At 37.5% G+C, this 17,280-nt stretch overlaps 2 protein-coding genes across 9 annotated transcripts in view; both read right to left on the bottom strand.

Moving 5' to 3' along the window:
- Positions 1 to 14,759, bottom strand: part of GPRASP1 (G protein-coupled receptor associated sorting protein 1) — a 56,097-nt gene extending 41,338 nt beyond the window's left edge. Inside the window, exons 1-4 of one of the 8 annotated variants that reach the window (XM_037734751.1) lie at positions 14,622 to 14,713; positions 12,948 to 12,993; positions 9,673 to 9,934; positions 8,797 to 8,968 (exon numbers count right to left, since the gene is read on the bottom strand). The gene's annotated coding sequence lies outside the window, so the exon portion shown is untranslated. Of the gene's footprint in view, positions 1 to 8,796; positions 8,969 to 9,672; positions 9,935 to 12,485; positions 12,575 to 12,947; positions 12,994 to 14,609 lie in introns of those variants that run through there. The other 7 variants (XM_037734753.1, XM_037734752.1, XM_037734748.1 and 4 more) reach the window with 7 other exon arrangements.
- ARMCX5 (armadillo repeat containing X-linked 5) lies at positions 10,287 to 12,486 on the bottom strand. The gene has a single exon (XM_017518065.2). It carries the CDS (start codon positions 12,317 to 12,319, stop codon positions 10,613 to 10,615), a length of 1,707 nt encoding a protein of 568 aa, XP_017373554.1. The 5' UTR covers positions 12,320 to 12,486; the 3' UTR covers positions 10,287 to 10,612.
- Positions 14,760 to 17,280: the final 2,521 nt, after the last annotated feature.

Here is a 17,280-nt window from a genome sequence, read left to right as displayed (position 1 = left end):
ACTCAAAATGCAAGAAAGATTTAGTAGAGAAAGAAAGTAGGATAGTGCTTTCCAGGGGCTGATGGAAGGGAATAACAGGGAGTTATTTTTTAATATATGTAATTTTAATTTGGAATGATGCAAAAGTTCTAGAGATCAATAGTGGTGATAGCTGCACAACAATGTGAATGCAGTTAATACCACCAAATTGGACAGGTAAAAGTGGTTAAAATGGCAAATTTAATGTCATGTGTATTTTACTACAATGTTTTTAAAAAAAATTGGAATGTACAACTTAATGGGCAAACCTTAAAGTATACTAAGGACTTTAGTGTACTTTAGTCCTATAATAATGTATCAGTATTCATTTATCAATAGTAAAAAAAAAGTACCATACTATTACAAGATGCTAGTAATATGGGAACCTGTGGGCAGCAGGTGGCAGAGGTGGGTTGTAAGAGAAAAGTATGGGTGCTCTCTGTATGTACCTCCTGCTCAATTTTTCTGTAAACCTAAAACTACTCTAAAATACAAAGTCAGTTTTTCAAAAAGCTAGTATTATTGCATTTTTGTTGTTTTACTTCTGTTTTTTTTTCTAAATGTTTTAAAAGCCAAATGCATAAAGCTATAATTACAAATCTGTTAATAGACACACAGTATATAAAGATTAAATTTGTGACAACATAAAGAGGGAGATGGAAGTATAAAGGAGCAGAATTTTGTGCATCATTGAAACTAAGTTGATATTAATTTAAACTTGAATGTTGTATAGTTAAGATATTAATTGTAATACCCAGAGTGACCATTAAGAAAAAAAACACTGGAAAAAAAACACACACACAAAAAAAGAAATGAGAAGTGAATGAAGGTGGTACACTAGAAAAACTATCAAATTATTTCCCACAGTGGCTGTACCATTTTACATTCCCACAAGCAATGTACAAGAGTTCCAATTTCTCCACATCCTTGCCAATACTTAGGTTCCATAAAAAAATTATAGACATACTAGTGGGGGTGGAGTAGTGTAGCTATGGTTTCGATTTGCATTTCTTTAAAGACCAATAATGTTGAGCATCTTTTCATGTGCTTTGGCCATTTGTATATCTTCTTTGGAAATATGTCTTTTAAATTCCTTTGCCTAGTTTTTAATTGTGTTATTGCTCTTTTATTGATTGGTAAGAGTTATTTAAATATTAAATACAATTTTTGGCATACTAGAAAAATCACATTAACAGGAGTCTCAAAAAGGCAAAACCTTTGAGCCATTTTCTTTTGCTTTTTATCTACTTAGTATTTACACACCAAAAGGTGATATTCACTTAAGTTTCTGTTTTACTAAATTTTTTTGCCTCACGATACATTATTACCTGTTTAAGGAACTGAAAGATGATAGAGAGCCCTACTCTAGGAGCACAAGTTTTTTGTGTACTTGGTCACTGTCTCACTGAGGAATAAATCTTCAGCTGTGGGCTAGAGCTTATCATCTAAGGTGCTTCGAAGAGCATAAAATTACTTCAATTGTATTACCTCAGTGAAATAAATCCCCACTAGAGAGCAAAAAAATATCTATATAGAATTCTGAATTTTACATATACACTGTTTAGGGTCACTTTAGTGCAATCAGGTTACGGGATTTGTTGTAGCACAGAATGGAGTTCCAATGTAAGAGATCAGATCATATGCTTGCACATACAACCATTTTCTCATTTTTCATTTTGGATCATAGATTTCAGTGTGCCTAACTTTCTTCTCTGGTAAATAAATCAATCTCCCCAAAAACATTAATACCAGTGAGATCTAGGCACGTTTGAAAATCCTGTAAATATCACCTTAGAGAGAAAAAAAATTATTCGCTAAGAAAATAGAATTTCATACTTTACAGAGCCTGTTCCCACAACTTCGGGTATTCAACTGGGACAGTAATAAGAAGACACCACTGGGCATGATGGCTCATGCCTGTAATCCCAGCACTTTGGGAGGCTGAGGCAGGCAGATCACGAGGTCAGGAATTCAAGACCAACCTGACCAATATGGTGAAACCCCGTCTCCAATAAAAACAGAAAAATTAGCCCAGATTGGTGGTGTGTGCCTGTAATCCCAGCTACCTGGGAGACTGAGGCAGGAAAATTGTTTGAATGCAGGAGGCAGAGGATGTAGTGAGATGAGATCATGACACTGCACTCCAGTCTGGGCGACAGAGTGAGATTTTGTCTCAAAAACAAACAAAAACAAAAACAAAAAAACAAGACACCATTAATTGTGAATGAACATTAACAAAAATGTGTTAAGTATGTTTTAAAAAATAAACTGTCAAATTTTATTTTACATAGCACAAAGATGATTGACTAAACTGTGCTAACTACCACCAAGATGATTTAAGCTTTTATACATTTTGAGTAGAAACTTCCTTCAAGAAGAGCTTAGGAATCTTACTGTTGAATTACATCACTTAATATCATTTTAAATCATCATTTATTATGCTAATTATCAATAATTTATAATTATCTGAAGTGTCTCAACATATATGAAATTGCTAAAAGAATAAAAGGTCTTATAATAGTAAACTCTCAAGTTTGTTAGTGCTATGAGATGACTTCTATTTGCGTAACAGGAATTTTGAATATTAAGTTCAGGCAAAGAAAAAATGCTTTTCTCTTCAGACTATTCTTCAGCCTCCAAAATCTTTCTAATGAGTATTTTGATACTTACATATTGATCTGTATTTGTATTTCATTGTAATTTGTATTTCCAATTTGATTATTTTCTGTAAGTTTAGACAGCTTATTTATTGTCTTCAACATTAGTAAAAACATAAAATAAAAAGATACCATTTTCATTATCAGATTGGTAGATAGGTTTAAATATGCAGATAGTACTGCTGGTTAGTGTGTAGGAAATGAGGGACTCTGATATACTGAGAAAGCATATGATGATATAATCCCTTTGTAAGGAGGTTTCTAGCATCTACTAAAACAACAACAAAAAAATGCCTATGACCCAAGAGTCTACTTCTCAGAATCATCCACACAAACAAATATGACATTGTAAGACTATGAAATATTATATAAAACTAATAAGAAGGAGAGAGATATATACCTATATGGAAAAATCTCCAAGACATACTATTGAAAAAAAGAACTGCAGACTAATACATATCCTATGGTAACATTTAATATTCCAAAAAATTTTCAGAACACATGGATATATTTGTATGGAGGCAATGCATAAAAAGGTTCTAGAAACTGACAATGTGCATTATTTCTAGGAAGAAGACTGAAATTGGGGTTTATAGCTGAAGAGGTCTTTAACTTTACTTGTAATACTCAATCTTTTGAAGTCAAAATGTATTAAGCTATTACATGAGTTGGATTTTAAAGGACCCAACAAATGTCAATCCTTTTATGCTACTCAAATTCTGTACAAACTGAGTAAAAAGAGTAAAGCAGATGAGAAATAAACACATCATCTTTGTTACTAATAATTCTAAAACAGAGAAATATGATTTAGATCTTTGGGCAGGAAGGCTTCCTAAAAAGGAATTTCAGAATTTAACCCACAATCCCATCCAATTAAAAACTGGGCCCTACTTTCAACCTTCACTTGAAAACTTACGTTATAAAACAGCAAAGAAGAACACAGCCCTCTGTGGAACAAGAAAGGGAAGAGAGAAGGGTAAGAATGAATAAGGGTGGGGACACAGAAAAGCCACAGATATTATTCTAATAAGGATCCCACTACATGTAAGGCTACATCAAAAGGGGGGGGGAACCATTATTCCCTAACAGCACATATAAATAAAATTTTAAAAAATGTAAATCGCTCTTTTTTTAGGGAATATGGAGGCTTTGGTGACTTTGCGGGCAGAGTTTTAGTTGAGTAGTAGAGAAAGAAACTAGATTGCAATTGTGTGAGGACTAAGTAGGAGATGAGAAAGCAGAAATAACAAATGTGGAAAATGATTATTCTGAAAGGGTGGAGAGAAAGCTGGAAAAGTATGTGAGATTAGTGTTGGGAAAAAGGATTTTATTCCTCCCAAGGGAAAAATTAGTATATGTTCCATGCAGATATATAGAAACATATAAAAATAATGGGGTTAAGATACAGGAGAATGTAAATAATTACAAAAGTGAAAGTCCCTAAGAAAGAGCAAACACTGACAGAATTGAAAGGAAAAAATACAGTTTTATAATAATAGTAGGAAACTTCAAATCCCATACTTAATAATGAATAGAGCATCTAGACTCAAGATCAATAAAGAAATAAAGGTCTTGAACAGCGGTATACATCAACTAGACCTAACAGACATATATAGAACTCTGCACCAAATAATGGCAAAAACATATTCTTCTAAAATAAGTCTCAATGAACTTTATAAGACTGATATCATGTGAAATACCTTCATTGACAGTGGCTGAATCTAGGAATCAACACCTGAAAGAAAAATTTAAAATTTGCATATATATGGATATTAAACAACACACTATTAAATAACCAATGGGTCAAAGAAGAAATCACAAGGAAAATCAGAAAATATTCAGAAATGAATAAAAAGAAAAACAGCATAACTAAACTTATGGGATGCAGCAAAGATAGTGATCAGAGAGAAGTTTATACTATAAACACCTACTTCAAAAAATAAAAAAGATATCAAATCAATTACCTAACTTTATACCTTGAGGAACTAGAAAAAGAAGAGCAAATGAAACCCATAGCTAACTGAAGGAAGGAAATATTTCAAGAAGAAATAAACAAAATAGAGGATGGAAAAACAGTACAGAGAATCAATAAAACCAAAAGTTGGTTTTTCAAAAAGATAAAGAAAATTGACAATCTTTTAGCTAGACAGACAAAAAAAAAGAAGACATAAATATCTAAAACCAGAAAGGGGAAACATTATTACCAGGCACACAGAAATTTTAAAAGATTAAAAGTACACAACGAACATTTGTACACTAACAGATAACTTAGATGAAATCAACAAATTCTTAAAAACACACATAAATTACCTAAACTGACTCAAAATCTGGACAGAAACTGAACTGAATAGAAAATCTCAACTGACCCATAAACAGTGAAGAAATTGGACCAGTAATCAAAAACTTCCCCCAAAAGAGAATTCCAGGACCAGATGGTTTCACTAGACAATTCCAACAAACATAAAGAAGAGTCAACAACAATCCTCAAGCTCTTTTAAAAAGTAGAAGGGGGAGCATCTTCTAACTAATTCTACGAAGCCAGTATTACTCTGATATCAAAACCAGATGAAGACGTCACAAGGAAACAATACATCCCTGTATCTCTTATGAATATAGATACAAAAATTATCAACAAAACCCCAGCACACCAAATCCAACAGTATATTAAAAAGATTGTATACCATGACCAAGTGGGATTTATCCTAGAAATGCAAGGGTGGTCAACATAAGAGAGTCAAATCACATACCACTTAAATAGAAAAAAAAAATCTCCACATGATCATCTCCGTTGAAACAAAAAAAGATATTTGATAAAACCTGATACCCTTTAAAAAAAACACTGATAAAATTAGGCACAGAAAGGAACTTCCTTACCATGATAATCAGCATTTATGAAAATCCCACAATTAATGTCATATTCAATAGTAAAAGACTGAAAACTTTCACTGAGAAGATCAGAAACAAGACAAGCATGCCCGTTTTCGGCACTGTTATTCAACTTAAGCCAGAGCAATTAGACCAGAAAAAGAAATACATGATAACCATATAGGAGGAAAGAAGATAAAGTATTTCTATTTGTGGATGAAATGATCCTATAGATAGAAATTTCAAAAGGATCCACAAAAAAGCTACTAGAGTGAATAAATAAGTTCAGCAAAGTTGCAGGTGACAAAATCAACACACACATATCAGTTATATTTCTATATACCAGCAATGAACAATCTGAAAAAGAAAGAAAACAATTCCATTTACAATAGCATATAAAAGAGTGAAATACCTAGGAATAAACTGAACCAAGGAGGTGAAAAACTTACATACCTAAAACTAAAAAAGATTGCTAAAAGAAGTTAAAGACCAAAATAAATGGAATGGCATTATATGTTTATAGAATGGAAACTAAATATTGTAAAGATGGCAATACCCTCAAAGCAACCTATAGATTCAGTGAAAAATATCAATGTGAAAATTCCAAAGACTTTTTTGTTTAAGTGGAAAAGCTGACTCTAAAATTGACATGGAATGGAAAATGACTCAGAATAACAAAAGCAATCTTGAAGCAGAAGAACAAAGTTGGAGCATATACACTTAATGATTTCAAAACATGCTACAAAACTACTATAATCAAAATTCTGCAGTACTTGATGAAATACAGAGGTCCAGTTTCATTCTTCTGTTTCCTAGCACAGCTCAAAATAAATTATAAATCTAAATGTAACTATGAAACTACTAGAAAAAAAATAGGAGAAATACTTCAGGATATTGGTCTGGGCAAAGATTTTATGGATAAGACCTCAAAAGCACAGGCAAAATAGCAAAAATAGACAAATGGGATTATATCAAACTAAAAAGCTTTCACACAGCAAAAGAAACAATCAGAGAATGAAAAGACAATCTACAGAATGGGAGAAAATATTTGCAAACTGTTCATTCGACAAGGGATTAATATCCAGAATATATAGTCATGTATTGTTTAACCATGGGGATACATTCTGAGAAATGTGTCCCTAGGCATTTCCATCGTTGTGAGACTATCATAGATTCAGATTTTCTTAAGCTCTTCTAAAAATAAAAGAGCAAAAAAGCTCTTCTACTTAGAAGAAGAAAAGTACTACTAAGAAATACCTAGATCATATAGCCTACTACATACATAAGCTATGTAGTATAGCCTATTGCTCCTAGGCTGCAAACCTGTATAGAATGTTATTGTATTGAATAATACAGGCAATTGTAAGACAATGGTAAGTATTCATGTATCTAATCATATAAAAGGTACAGAAAAAATTTGGTATTATATTCTTATGGGACAACTGTCATACATGCAGTCCATTATGTACTGAAATGCTGTGTAGTACATGACTATACAAGAAACTCAAACAACTAAACAACAAAAACACAAATACTTCAATTTAAAAATTGGCAAATAATCAGAATAGGCATTTCTCAAAAGAAGACATACAAATGGCCAAAAAGTATATGAAAAAACACTCAACATCACTAATCATCCGGGAAATGGAAATCAAAACCACAAAGAGATATCATCTCACCCCAGTTAGAATGGCTATTGTCAAAAAGACAAAAAGAAAAATGCTGGTAAGGATGCAGAGAAAATGGAACTCTTACACATTGTTGGTGGGAATGTAAATTAGTACAACCACTATGGGAAACAGCATGGAGATTTCTCAATAAACTAAAAATAGAACTACCATATGATCCAGCAATCTTACTGCTGGGTATATATCAAAAAGAAAGGATATCAATATATCAAAGACATATCTGCACTCATGTTTATTGCAGCACTATTCACAATAGTCAAGATATGAAATCAGTATAAGTACCCATCAACAGATGCAGGGATTAAAAAATGTGTTCATCCATAAAAATGAAAGAAATCTTGTCATTGATGGAAACATGGATGAACCTGGAGGACACTATGTGAAATAAGCCAGGCACAGAAAGATAAATACCACATTATCATTCATATGTGGAAGCTAAAAAAGCTTATCTCACAGAAGTAGAGAGTAGAATAGTGGTTACTATTAGGCTGGCGCAAAAGTAATTGTGTTTTTTTTTTTTCATTAAAAGTTAAGAGAAGATAAGGAAGGGAGTAGAGAGGGAAAGGTTGGTTAACAGACACAAAATTACGGCAAGATAGGAGGAATAAGTTCTAATATTCTATTGCACTGTAGAGTGACTATAGTTAAGAATAATGTATTGGGTATTTTCAAACAGCTAGAAAAGATTTCGAATGCTCCCAAAACAAAGAAATGATAAATGTTTGAGGTGATAGACACACTAACTACTCTGATGTTTAAAACTATACAACTTTTAGAAGAAAACATAGGGGTAAGTCTCTTGTGACCTTGAATTTGGCAATGAATTCTTACATATGACACCAAAAGCACCAGCAACAAAAGAAAAATATAGATGAATTGAGCTTCTTTGAAATGAAAATCTTTTGCACATCAAAGCACATCATTGAAAGTGAAAAAACCTACAGAACAGGAGAAAATATGTGCTAATCATATAGCTAATAAGGGGCATGTATGTATATACTTTAAAACTCCTACAATGCCAAAAAACACAATTAAAAATGGGCAAAGAACTTAAATATACATTACTCAAAAAATATATGCAAATGGCCAATAAGCATATAACAAGATGCTCAACATCCTAAGACTTTCAGGAAATGCAAATTAAAACCACAATGATATACCACTTTACACCTACTAAGATGGCTATTTTTAAAATAATGGAAAATAATAAGGATGTGGATAAATTGGAAACCTTGCATTTTGCTGATAGGAATGTAAAATGGTACAGGCACTGTGGAAAACAGCTTGGCAATTCCTCAAAAAGCTAAACATATTATACGACCCAGCAATTCCACAACTAGGTATATACCCAAAAGAATTTAAATCAGGGACTCAAACAAATACTTGTACTCCAATGTTCACTGCAGCAGTATTCATAACCGCCAAAAGATGGAAACAAGTGAAGTGTCCATCAACAGATGACACCTCATGAACAATGTAGGAGATGACTTTGCATCCCACAATTCCCATCAAAGTAGAGACCATCAACTTTGTGCTTTGATACAAACACATACACACCCCACACTCACCCTTCTCTTTAGCTGATGTTGGAAAATTCCATAGCCATCAACTGATTAAGTGTGTGCTCCACATGGCATTTGAGACACAGAATTATTTCCAAAGGGTCTGGTCCAATTGTATTTTGATGATCTCCAACACTGAGAGTAGTACCCACAGCTGGTATTACAGGCTACAGGAATTCTGTGGATTAAAAAATGTTATAAAGAACTTCAAAAATCATCTAAATTGAAGTTTCACATTGCAAAAAAACTAGCTTCCTTGTTTCTCTTAATGCACAAGTGTAGCTAATTGTGCTTCATTTAAACTTTTAGAGGTGCCACAATAGATTCACACCTGATCCTAGTAGAAATTAAACTAGGTATAGCTATTAAAAGTGGGGATCCATTACACCATATTGAGATTTTCTGGTTTAGAACTTCCCTAAAAGTTAGGAGCGGAAGGTCAACAGAAAGACCACCATTTATATACTTATCCTAATATTTACATTTCCCAATTCTGGGCCGTAAATTAACAGTAAAAGAGGCATGGGGTAGAAGATGCAGAGGTGACCCCAAAATCCTTAACTATACTCTGTCATTCGATTCCACAAACTCCTGCAGAGAAGCTAGCCTTTGTTAAGAATAAACAGGACAAGCTTAGTATAGACAACATAGCTTCAACTGTATAAACTACGCAAATAGACAGAATAGTGGGTTTTATGGGAATTAATTTCTTCCTAACTACATACTTCTAAAGGAATTTGGTATCCTGTGGCTATGTCATACATAGACCTGAGCTCTGACCAAAAAGAATCAGCACAAACAAGGGGGCTGCTACCAACTGTGGTACAAATCACCAAGTCCAAAGCATTGGCCCAAAAACAAAGGCAAGGAATCAACAGTTACCAGGATGAGATAGATGAGATTATCTATGAAGCAGTTTCAATGGGTAATCCCCAGAAACACTCTCTTCTGTGACCCAGGACTTCATGGGGAGAGAATCTCAGATGCAGCAGTAAATCTAATACCCCTGGATAGGGAGAGAGCTGTTGAGGGCACAGTGGGGCTGGGTCCCTTCAGAACCACACTTCCTGTGCAGCTGTCCATGGCTTATTGAACAGGGGTGAGAACCAGGAATCCTCTTGGGGTTAAACAGCTTCAAGGCATCCTGATGAGACATTTTATGTGAAAAGCTGAGCACAAGTTCTGGAACTGAGACTACAATGAAAGCATCTGTGTTCCCTTCCTCCTTACTCCCTTTCCCAGGTTGCCCAAATAGGGCTTCATTCCTTATTTGAAGCCCTATCAGTAGAAGCCTACAAGACAGCTAATAGTACAGTCCTGTCTTCTTGCATACAGTGATTCTACTCCTTGAACATGTAGAAACTAAATAATCTGTCAATGCGAACTTGTTTTGTTTGTGCCCTCCTACAGACACACAGGCAGTGTTCTTCACCATCTTTATGCTGTCTGTGCTTTATCCCCCCAGACTAGATTTCAACTGAAAAACTAGGACAATATTTTCATCAGTTTTAGCATGCAACTTTATTAACAACATGGAAATAAAATCTCAAAAGAATACACTTATATCAGTATAAAGCACAGAAGTATAGCTTAGGATGAATAGATTCATTATCAGGTCATGTTGCAGAAATACTAAAAATAATCTCAATTTATATTATATAGCACAATAAAAATCAGCACGTTTCAGGATCTCGAGATTAATTGGTATTCTCCCTCAATCAACATGGAAGACATAAGTATTGCATTTATAATTATAATGTGCATTGTTTTCATATTGCAACTCCAAAAAACTGTTTGAGGCTTTATAAAAACAGAGCGGTATTCAGAGTTTGAGTATTAATCGTATGACTTTATCTCTCACTTCAGGATCACTGTGCTCTGCTAAGTCTTGGAGTTTCTGACCAAACTGTTTTGCTTCCTGGAATATTGAAATAAGCTCAGATTTAGTGAACTTTTCTTTGGTAAATAGCTTTGCCTTTGTTTTGAACTGAAAATTTATATTCTCAAATATTTCAATAATATTAAGAATATTGGCCTTTGACTCATTCTTGTTAAAGGGTGCAACCAATGATGACAGTACTTTGGCACTGACCAATTCTCTTGTATTGGCTTGATTTTTAGACAAACACAAAAACACTTTTAAAACATAAAACTTGGTTTTTACACTTCCCTTGTTTAACAAGGTGAGGAAATCTGGAATATAACTGGTAATCACATAGTGATCTTCAAATTTTACACTCAAGTGCCCTAGTAATTTCAGTCCAGCCAGTTGCACAGGGGAGTTCAAGGGGCAAGAGACTATGTCTTTACAAACTTGGTGTATATATGACTCTTCTGCTTTTGGTTCTTCGGAAGGCTCAGAGCTGTCATCCACCATACTTAAAGCTCTAGGGTGTTCTTTAACATTGGGATTATTGACCAAGTTTTCAATCATAACAGTAATACCTACATCATGAATTATATCTTGTGTAAATGGATAAGCAGGACTGATGCCCATTATCATGGTAGCTATTTGATGAATGAAAGGATCCTTAGTTAACTTAAGAAGGGCAACAAGTTTATCAAACTCTTTAGGCTCCAAACTAAATGCATGTGATTTGCAGCGGCAGGACTTTGGATTGGGCCCATACTTTTCCCTTTGCTTAATCTGTTTTTTTATCTCAGCTAAGGTCTGGAAATAAGGCCCATGATAAGGTGGGATCTTGGTCAGAGGTCGAATCCCCAGAGGAGTTTCAATCAAGGTCTCAACCAGGGTCCAGTTTCCTTCTGGAGGCAAGGATTGCTCTCCTCCCTCAATTGGAACTAGGACAATATACCTGGCCCTTGACCATGCTATTGCCTTTTGTTTTATAGTAAGCATGGGTTTAGGTGTGGGTTTGGGCTTTTCCTGGATCTTAGGTAGGGGCTTATAAACTTGAGGAGAGGTCTCTTCTTCAGGCCAGAACCAGGACCCTACACTAGGTTCTTCTCCAGTCCAGAACCAGGAGCAGATATTTTCTTCATCCTCATCACTGGATTTCATCCCAATGCCAGCTTTGTCCCCAGCCTTGGCCTTGATGCTGGCCTCTTCCCTTCTGTCAGGTCTGGACCCAGTATTGGCCTTATCATGTGACTTGGTATAGGACCTGATATTCGCCTCACTGACAGCAACAACCTTGACTTCGGACTTGGTTACAGCACTGACCCTAGACATAGGCATGGCCTTTGACTTGGTTTGTGGTACTATACTATGTTCTGCCAGAGGTTTTGCCTTAGTCTCAACCACGACTCTAGTCTTAGTTGTATCTTCCATCCTGCTCTCTTCCCTTGTCACAGCCATAGTCACAGTGTAGGTCACCGTATGTGTCCTGGCCATTGCTCCATCACCAGCTTTGGCCTGGGTCACTGATTCTGTTTTCAGTTTTGCCTCAGCCACTGCCTTGGCCTGTGTTTCACCACTCACTCTAGCAGCAGCAGGACCACTGATTCCATCTTTCAGGCCAGCCTCAGCCTTTTCTCTAGCCCTTGCTTCTGTCCCAGAGCCAGCCATGTTCCAAGTTTAAGGCAAGGACAAGTTATATACCCTCAACCCTGTCTCAGCCTTGACTGAAGGTCTGTCCCGGTTGGTGTTTTCATACAAAGTCCAGTAGTCACTCTGTCCCCTTTCCAACTACAGGCTCTGCCAGTGATATAGAAAACATGCAGAGGAAGCTCACTCAAGGTAGGGAAGGATGGCTGTGCATGGGCGCAGCCCTGTGGAGGGTGGTGGTCTTCAGCCACTCCAAGGCCACCAGATCTGCCACTGAAGTAGGACCTAGGGGTGGAGGAAGGAAATGGGGCTTTGAGTCTCTTCCAATTTTTTCTCCTCATGCTGATCAGCACAAGGAAACAGGAGAGTATGGAGATTCAGTGCTAGGTGAGAGAGGTAGATAATTAGCAAACTCTCTCTCCCTTCATTTCACCCACTCCCTACGCTTCCAAGCACTATCAACCTTCTTTCCAGGCACCAAACAGGAGCACAAAGGAAAAGTGGATGAGAGCCTAAGGAATTCCTATAGTGGTTCTTGACCCCTGCTGGAGCCAAGCAGCTCTCCACTACTACATCCTACAGGTCTACCCAGGCAATCCCCACACTCATACCAACCTGCACTGATCTGGAGTAACTTTCTCCTCCTTACCTTGCTTCCAATGGTGACAAGCCCTACAGCAGATCTACAGGCAGACCTATGAACAAATAAACAAACAGGAGAATATGGAAACTGATCTCCTGGTGACAGACCTTGGTCCCTGGCCCCTATTCTTGCCTTTCCAGATACATTTTGTCTACTGTTTCCCTCCTAGTCCCCTTTCCCTGCACTGCTTTGTTTCAGGGCTACTCTTCCTTCTCCTCCCTATTGCCCACCATCTTCCTCTTTCTTCAGTGATTGCCCTGGAATGTCCTTCATTCAGATTAGACTAGAGTTAAGCATGAGAGCAGGACAATCAAGTGGGAAGTGGGAAAGGCAAGTCTTAGTATTCTGTACCCTCAAAGCTTACCAAGACTCCCAACTAAATCAGCAGCAGCAGAGGGTGGGGCAGATGGAAACAACTGGTAAAACGACAAAACAGAAGAGACGGAATTCTCTAGCTGAAGTTGCCACCCCGCCCCCCGTCCCTGTAGCTTTACACCAACCTTAACAGATACAGGGCAATTTTCTCTTCTTCGTAATTTCCTAGCTTTAAGTTGGGTGGCCATTTTACAAAACTTCACAACTGACAGTTCCACAGACCTGGAAACAGATCTACTTACAGGGATTCACAAAAACAGAGACCAATAAATGAAGACACAGGAGACAGATGAGGCTGAGTCTTTGGTAGAGACTAGCAACTAGGGCACAGATTCTTTCTGAATACAGGTACCTGATTTGCAAACATTTTCTGTCTCCCTTTTTTTCTCCCACTTCTAAATCTCCAAGCCCTCTACTCTATTCTCAAAGTCTGACAATTCCTATACAGAGACAACTCAAACATCCCTACGAGGCAGTAGTAGTGGTGTTTGTAGGGATGAAAGGACTAGACAAACCACGGAGGCTGGGAAAAAATGAAAAGTATTATTTCCATATTTCATCTGGGTTCCTATGTTTCCTTTCTCTCTCCCAAAGCCTAACGTTTTCAGCAACATTGGGGGTAAATGAGGACATGTTAGGAAAGCTGGCAGAGAGTTCTGGGGGCTCCCTTAGACTCCTGCCTACTCTAGTCTTAGCCATCTACCACCTCCAAGTGCGGCCTCCAAGTACTGCCCACTCTGTAAAAACCAGGCCAATTTTCTTTCCGTTCTCCCCTCCCCTTGAGGTCTGCTGCCCTCTACAGATCTTTACAGAAACGTGGAGTGCTGCAAACTTAGGAACAGATCTACACATAAAAACGCGTGATATACACCCAAAAAGCAAATGAAAAGACAGAGAGAGAGAGACGTGGTTATTAATGGTCAGACTAGTAACCAAGACATGAGACCCTTTTCGAATCCAGGGCCTTGATTATCAAACATTTACAACCTCTTTTTGTATTCTCTCCCTCTCAGGGCTCCCCAGACAACTGTTCTCGCCTATAGAAGTAGCCCCCTCTTCCTCTTATCTAGTCTGCCTTTTCCCGACTAGAGGCTGCAACGTTTTTCTTCCCAAACATGGTCATGAACCGAGTGTATGGAAATCAAGCTAGCAAAAGGCAGATCATTTTTTATTGTTGTGTGCCATTCACATTACTCGTCTCTCTCTCCTTCTCACCTCCCGCCTCCCATGACCAGGTCGCGTTTCCAGTGTTCACCTCCGATATCCACATCCACACCCCCAAGCGATGCCCACCTTCTCACTGACCTTCTTTGCTTGGATCAGAGGCAGTTTTCTTATTTCCTTGCCTCTAGGTGCTGTGTCACACAGCAGCAGGGACTGACACTCAGACACAAGGACTCCAGTCAATGGCGGCGGCTGTGTTTGGAGGTTGATCCGGCACCGGGGACTCAAGTCTAGATATCCGCTTTATCAGATTAAAGACTGTGATTGGCAAACGGTTGTCACTTTTCGGTATTCCTTTCTCCTTCCTGTTCCCAGGGCTCCTCGAGACCTCACGGGTAGTTAACATTTAACATCTACCTTTTCCTTCGCAGACAACGTTCTTCCACATCCGGGTTAACCTCATCGGCAGTGGGAGGAGCTAGAGCGTAGTTTACCCGGGTCCAGCTTGTGGAAGCGGAGTGACATCAGGATTTGCCTAGCGCTGCGACTCTTTCTGTCGGAGAGCTCCCTGTCCTGTACTCCGTGGCCGTTTCAGGTATTGGAATGCGCAGGGGCGAGCTCCGGATATAGGGAAAACCGCGGTGGAATGAGAGAGGCAGACAAATACCAGAGTGTTTCGGTATTAGTTCCCCTTTTGCAGGAGCTCCCCCCACCAAGACTACCATTCTTTTCTAAACTGAAATGCACACAGATTTCCGGCTGTGGCGTCAGGAAATCTCTTCTGGCCTGACAGGCGGAAGTGTTCCAGTCTTTAGAAGCTCATCTCTCCAAACACAGGGGCCCCACCGAAATGGGCGGTCTGGGGGTGGGGCCCAAGGTAGGAAAGTCTGCAAAGACAGTCAAGACTGAGATAGGACGATACATACTCATCGATTGCACAAACTTTGTGTCCCTTCGAGTCCCCCCTCCCAGGCCTTAATTTTCTTTTTCTTTTCTTTCTTTTTTTTTTTTTTTTTCAAGTTCTGTGATACATGTGCAGGATGTGAATGTTTGTTAAATAGGCAAACTGTGCCATGGTGGTGTGCTGCATCAATCAACTTATGACCTAGGTATTAAGTGTAGCATGCGCTGTTTTTCCTAATGCTCTCCCTCCACTCACCTCACCCTCTGACAGGGCCCCGTGTGTGTTGTTCCCCTCCTGTGTCCATGTGTTCTCACTGTTCAGCTTCCACTTACAAATGAGAACATGCAGTGTTTGGTTTACTGTTTCTGCATTAATTTGATGAGGACAGTGGCTTCCACCTTCATCCATTTCCCTACAAAAAATATGATCTCACTGTTTATTATGGCTGCATGGTATTTCACGCTGTATATGTACCACATTTTCTTTATCCATTCTATCATTGATGGGCGTTTGGGTTTATTCCACATCTTTGCTATTATGAATAGTGTGGCAATGAATATACATGTGCATGTGTCTTTATAATAGAATGATTTATATTCCTTTGGGTATATACCCAGTAATGGGATTGTTGGGTCAAATGGTATTTCTGGTTCTAGATCTTTGAGGAATTGACACACCGTCTTCCACAATTGTTGAACTAATTTAAATTCCCACCAACAGTGTAGAAGCATTCCTATTTCTCCGCAACCTTGCCAACATCTCGTTTCTTCACTTTTTAATAATTGCAATTCTGACTAGTGTGAGATGGTATCTCATTGTGACTTTGATTTGCATTTCTCTAATGATCAATGATGTTGAGCTTTTTTCCAAGTGTTTGTTGGCCACATAAATGTCTTCTTTTGATAAGTGTCTGTTCATGTCCTTTGTTCACTTTTTAATGGGGTTGTTCGTTTTTTTCTTGTAAATTTAAGTTCCTTGTAGAGTCAGGATATTAGATCTTTGTCAGATAGATGGACTGCAAAAACTTTCTCCCACTCTGTAGGTTGCCTATTCACTCTAACGATAATTTCTTTTGCTGTGCAGAAGCTCTTTAGTTTAATTAGATCCAATTTGTTAATTTTTGCTTTTGTTGCGATTGCTTTTGGCAATTTCATCATGAAATCTTTGTCTGTGCCTATGTCCTAAATGGTATTGCCTAAATTTTCTTCCAGGGTTTTTATAGTTTTGGGTTTTACATTTAAGTATTTAATCCATCATGAGTTAAATTTTGTATAAGGTGTAAGGAAGGGGTAGCATTTCAATTTTCTGCATATGGCTAGCCAGTTTTCCCAGCACCATTTATTAAACATGGCATCTTTCCCTATTGCTTGTTTCTGTCAGGTTTTTCAAAGATCAGATGGTTGTATATGTGTAGTCTTATTTATGAGTTCTCTATTCTGTTCGACTGGTCTATGTGTCTGTTTTTGTACCAGAACCATGCTGTTTTGGTTACTGTAGCCTTGTAGTATAGTTTGAAGTCAGGTAGTGTGATGCCTCCAGCTTTGTTCTTTTTACATAGGATTGCCTTGGCTATATGACCTCTTTTTTGCTTTCGTGTGAATTTTAAAATAGTTTCTTCTAATTCTGTGAAGAATGTCAATGGTAGTTTGATGGGAATAGGACTGAATCTATAAATTAGACAGTGTGACCATTTTCACGATATTGATACTTCCTATCCATGAGCATGGAATGTTTTTCTATCTGCTTGTTTCCTCTCTTATTTCCTTGAGCAATGGTTTGTAGTTCTTCTTGAAGAGGTCCTTCACTTCCCTTGTTAGCTGTATTCCTAGGTATTTTGTTATCTTTATGCCAATTGTGAATGGGAGTTCATTCATGATATGGATCTCTGTTTGTCTG

This window comes from Cebus imitator, unplaced genomic scaffold (assembly GCF_001604975.1).
Source record: "Cebus imitator isolate Cc_AM_T3 unplaced genomic scaffold, Cebus_imitator-1.0 Scaffold658, whole genome shotgun sequence".
Classification (NCBI taxonomy): domain Eukaryota; kingdom Metazoa; phylum Chordata; class Mammalia; order Primates; family Cebidae; genus Cebus; species Cebus imitator.
Note: the sequence above shows the minus strand (reverse complement) of the source record. Positions and strands in the feature narration are given on the sequence as shown.

Excerpts from the sequence above, each read along its gene's own strand:
- ARMCX5 (XM_017518065.2), bottom strand. The coding sequence starts at position 12,319 with ATGGCTGGCTCTGGGACAGAAGCAAGGGCTAGAGAAAAGGCTGAGGCT.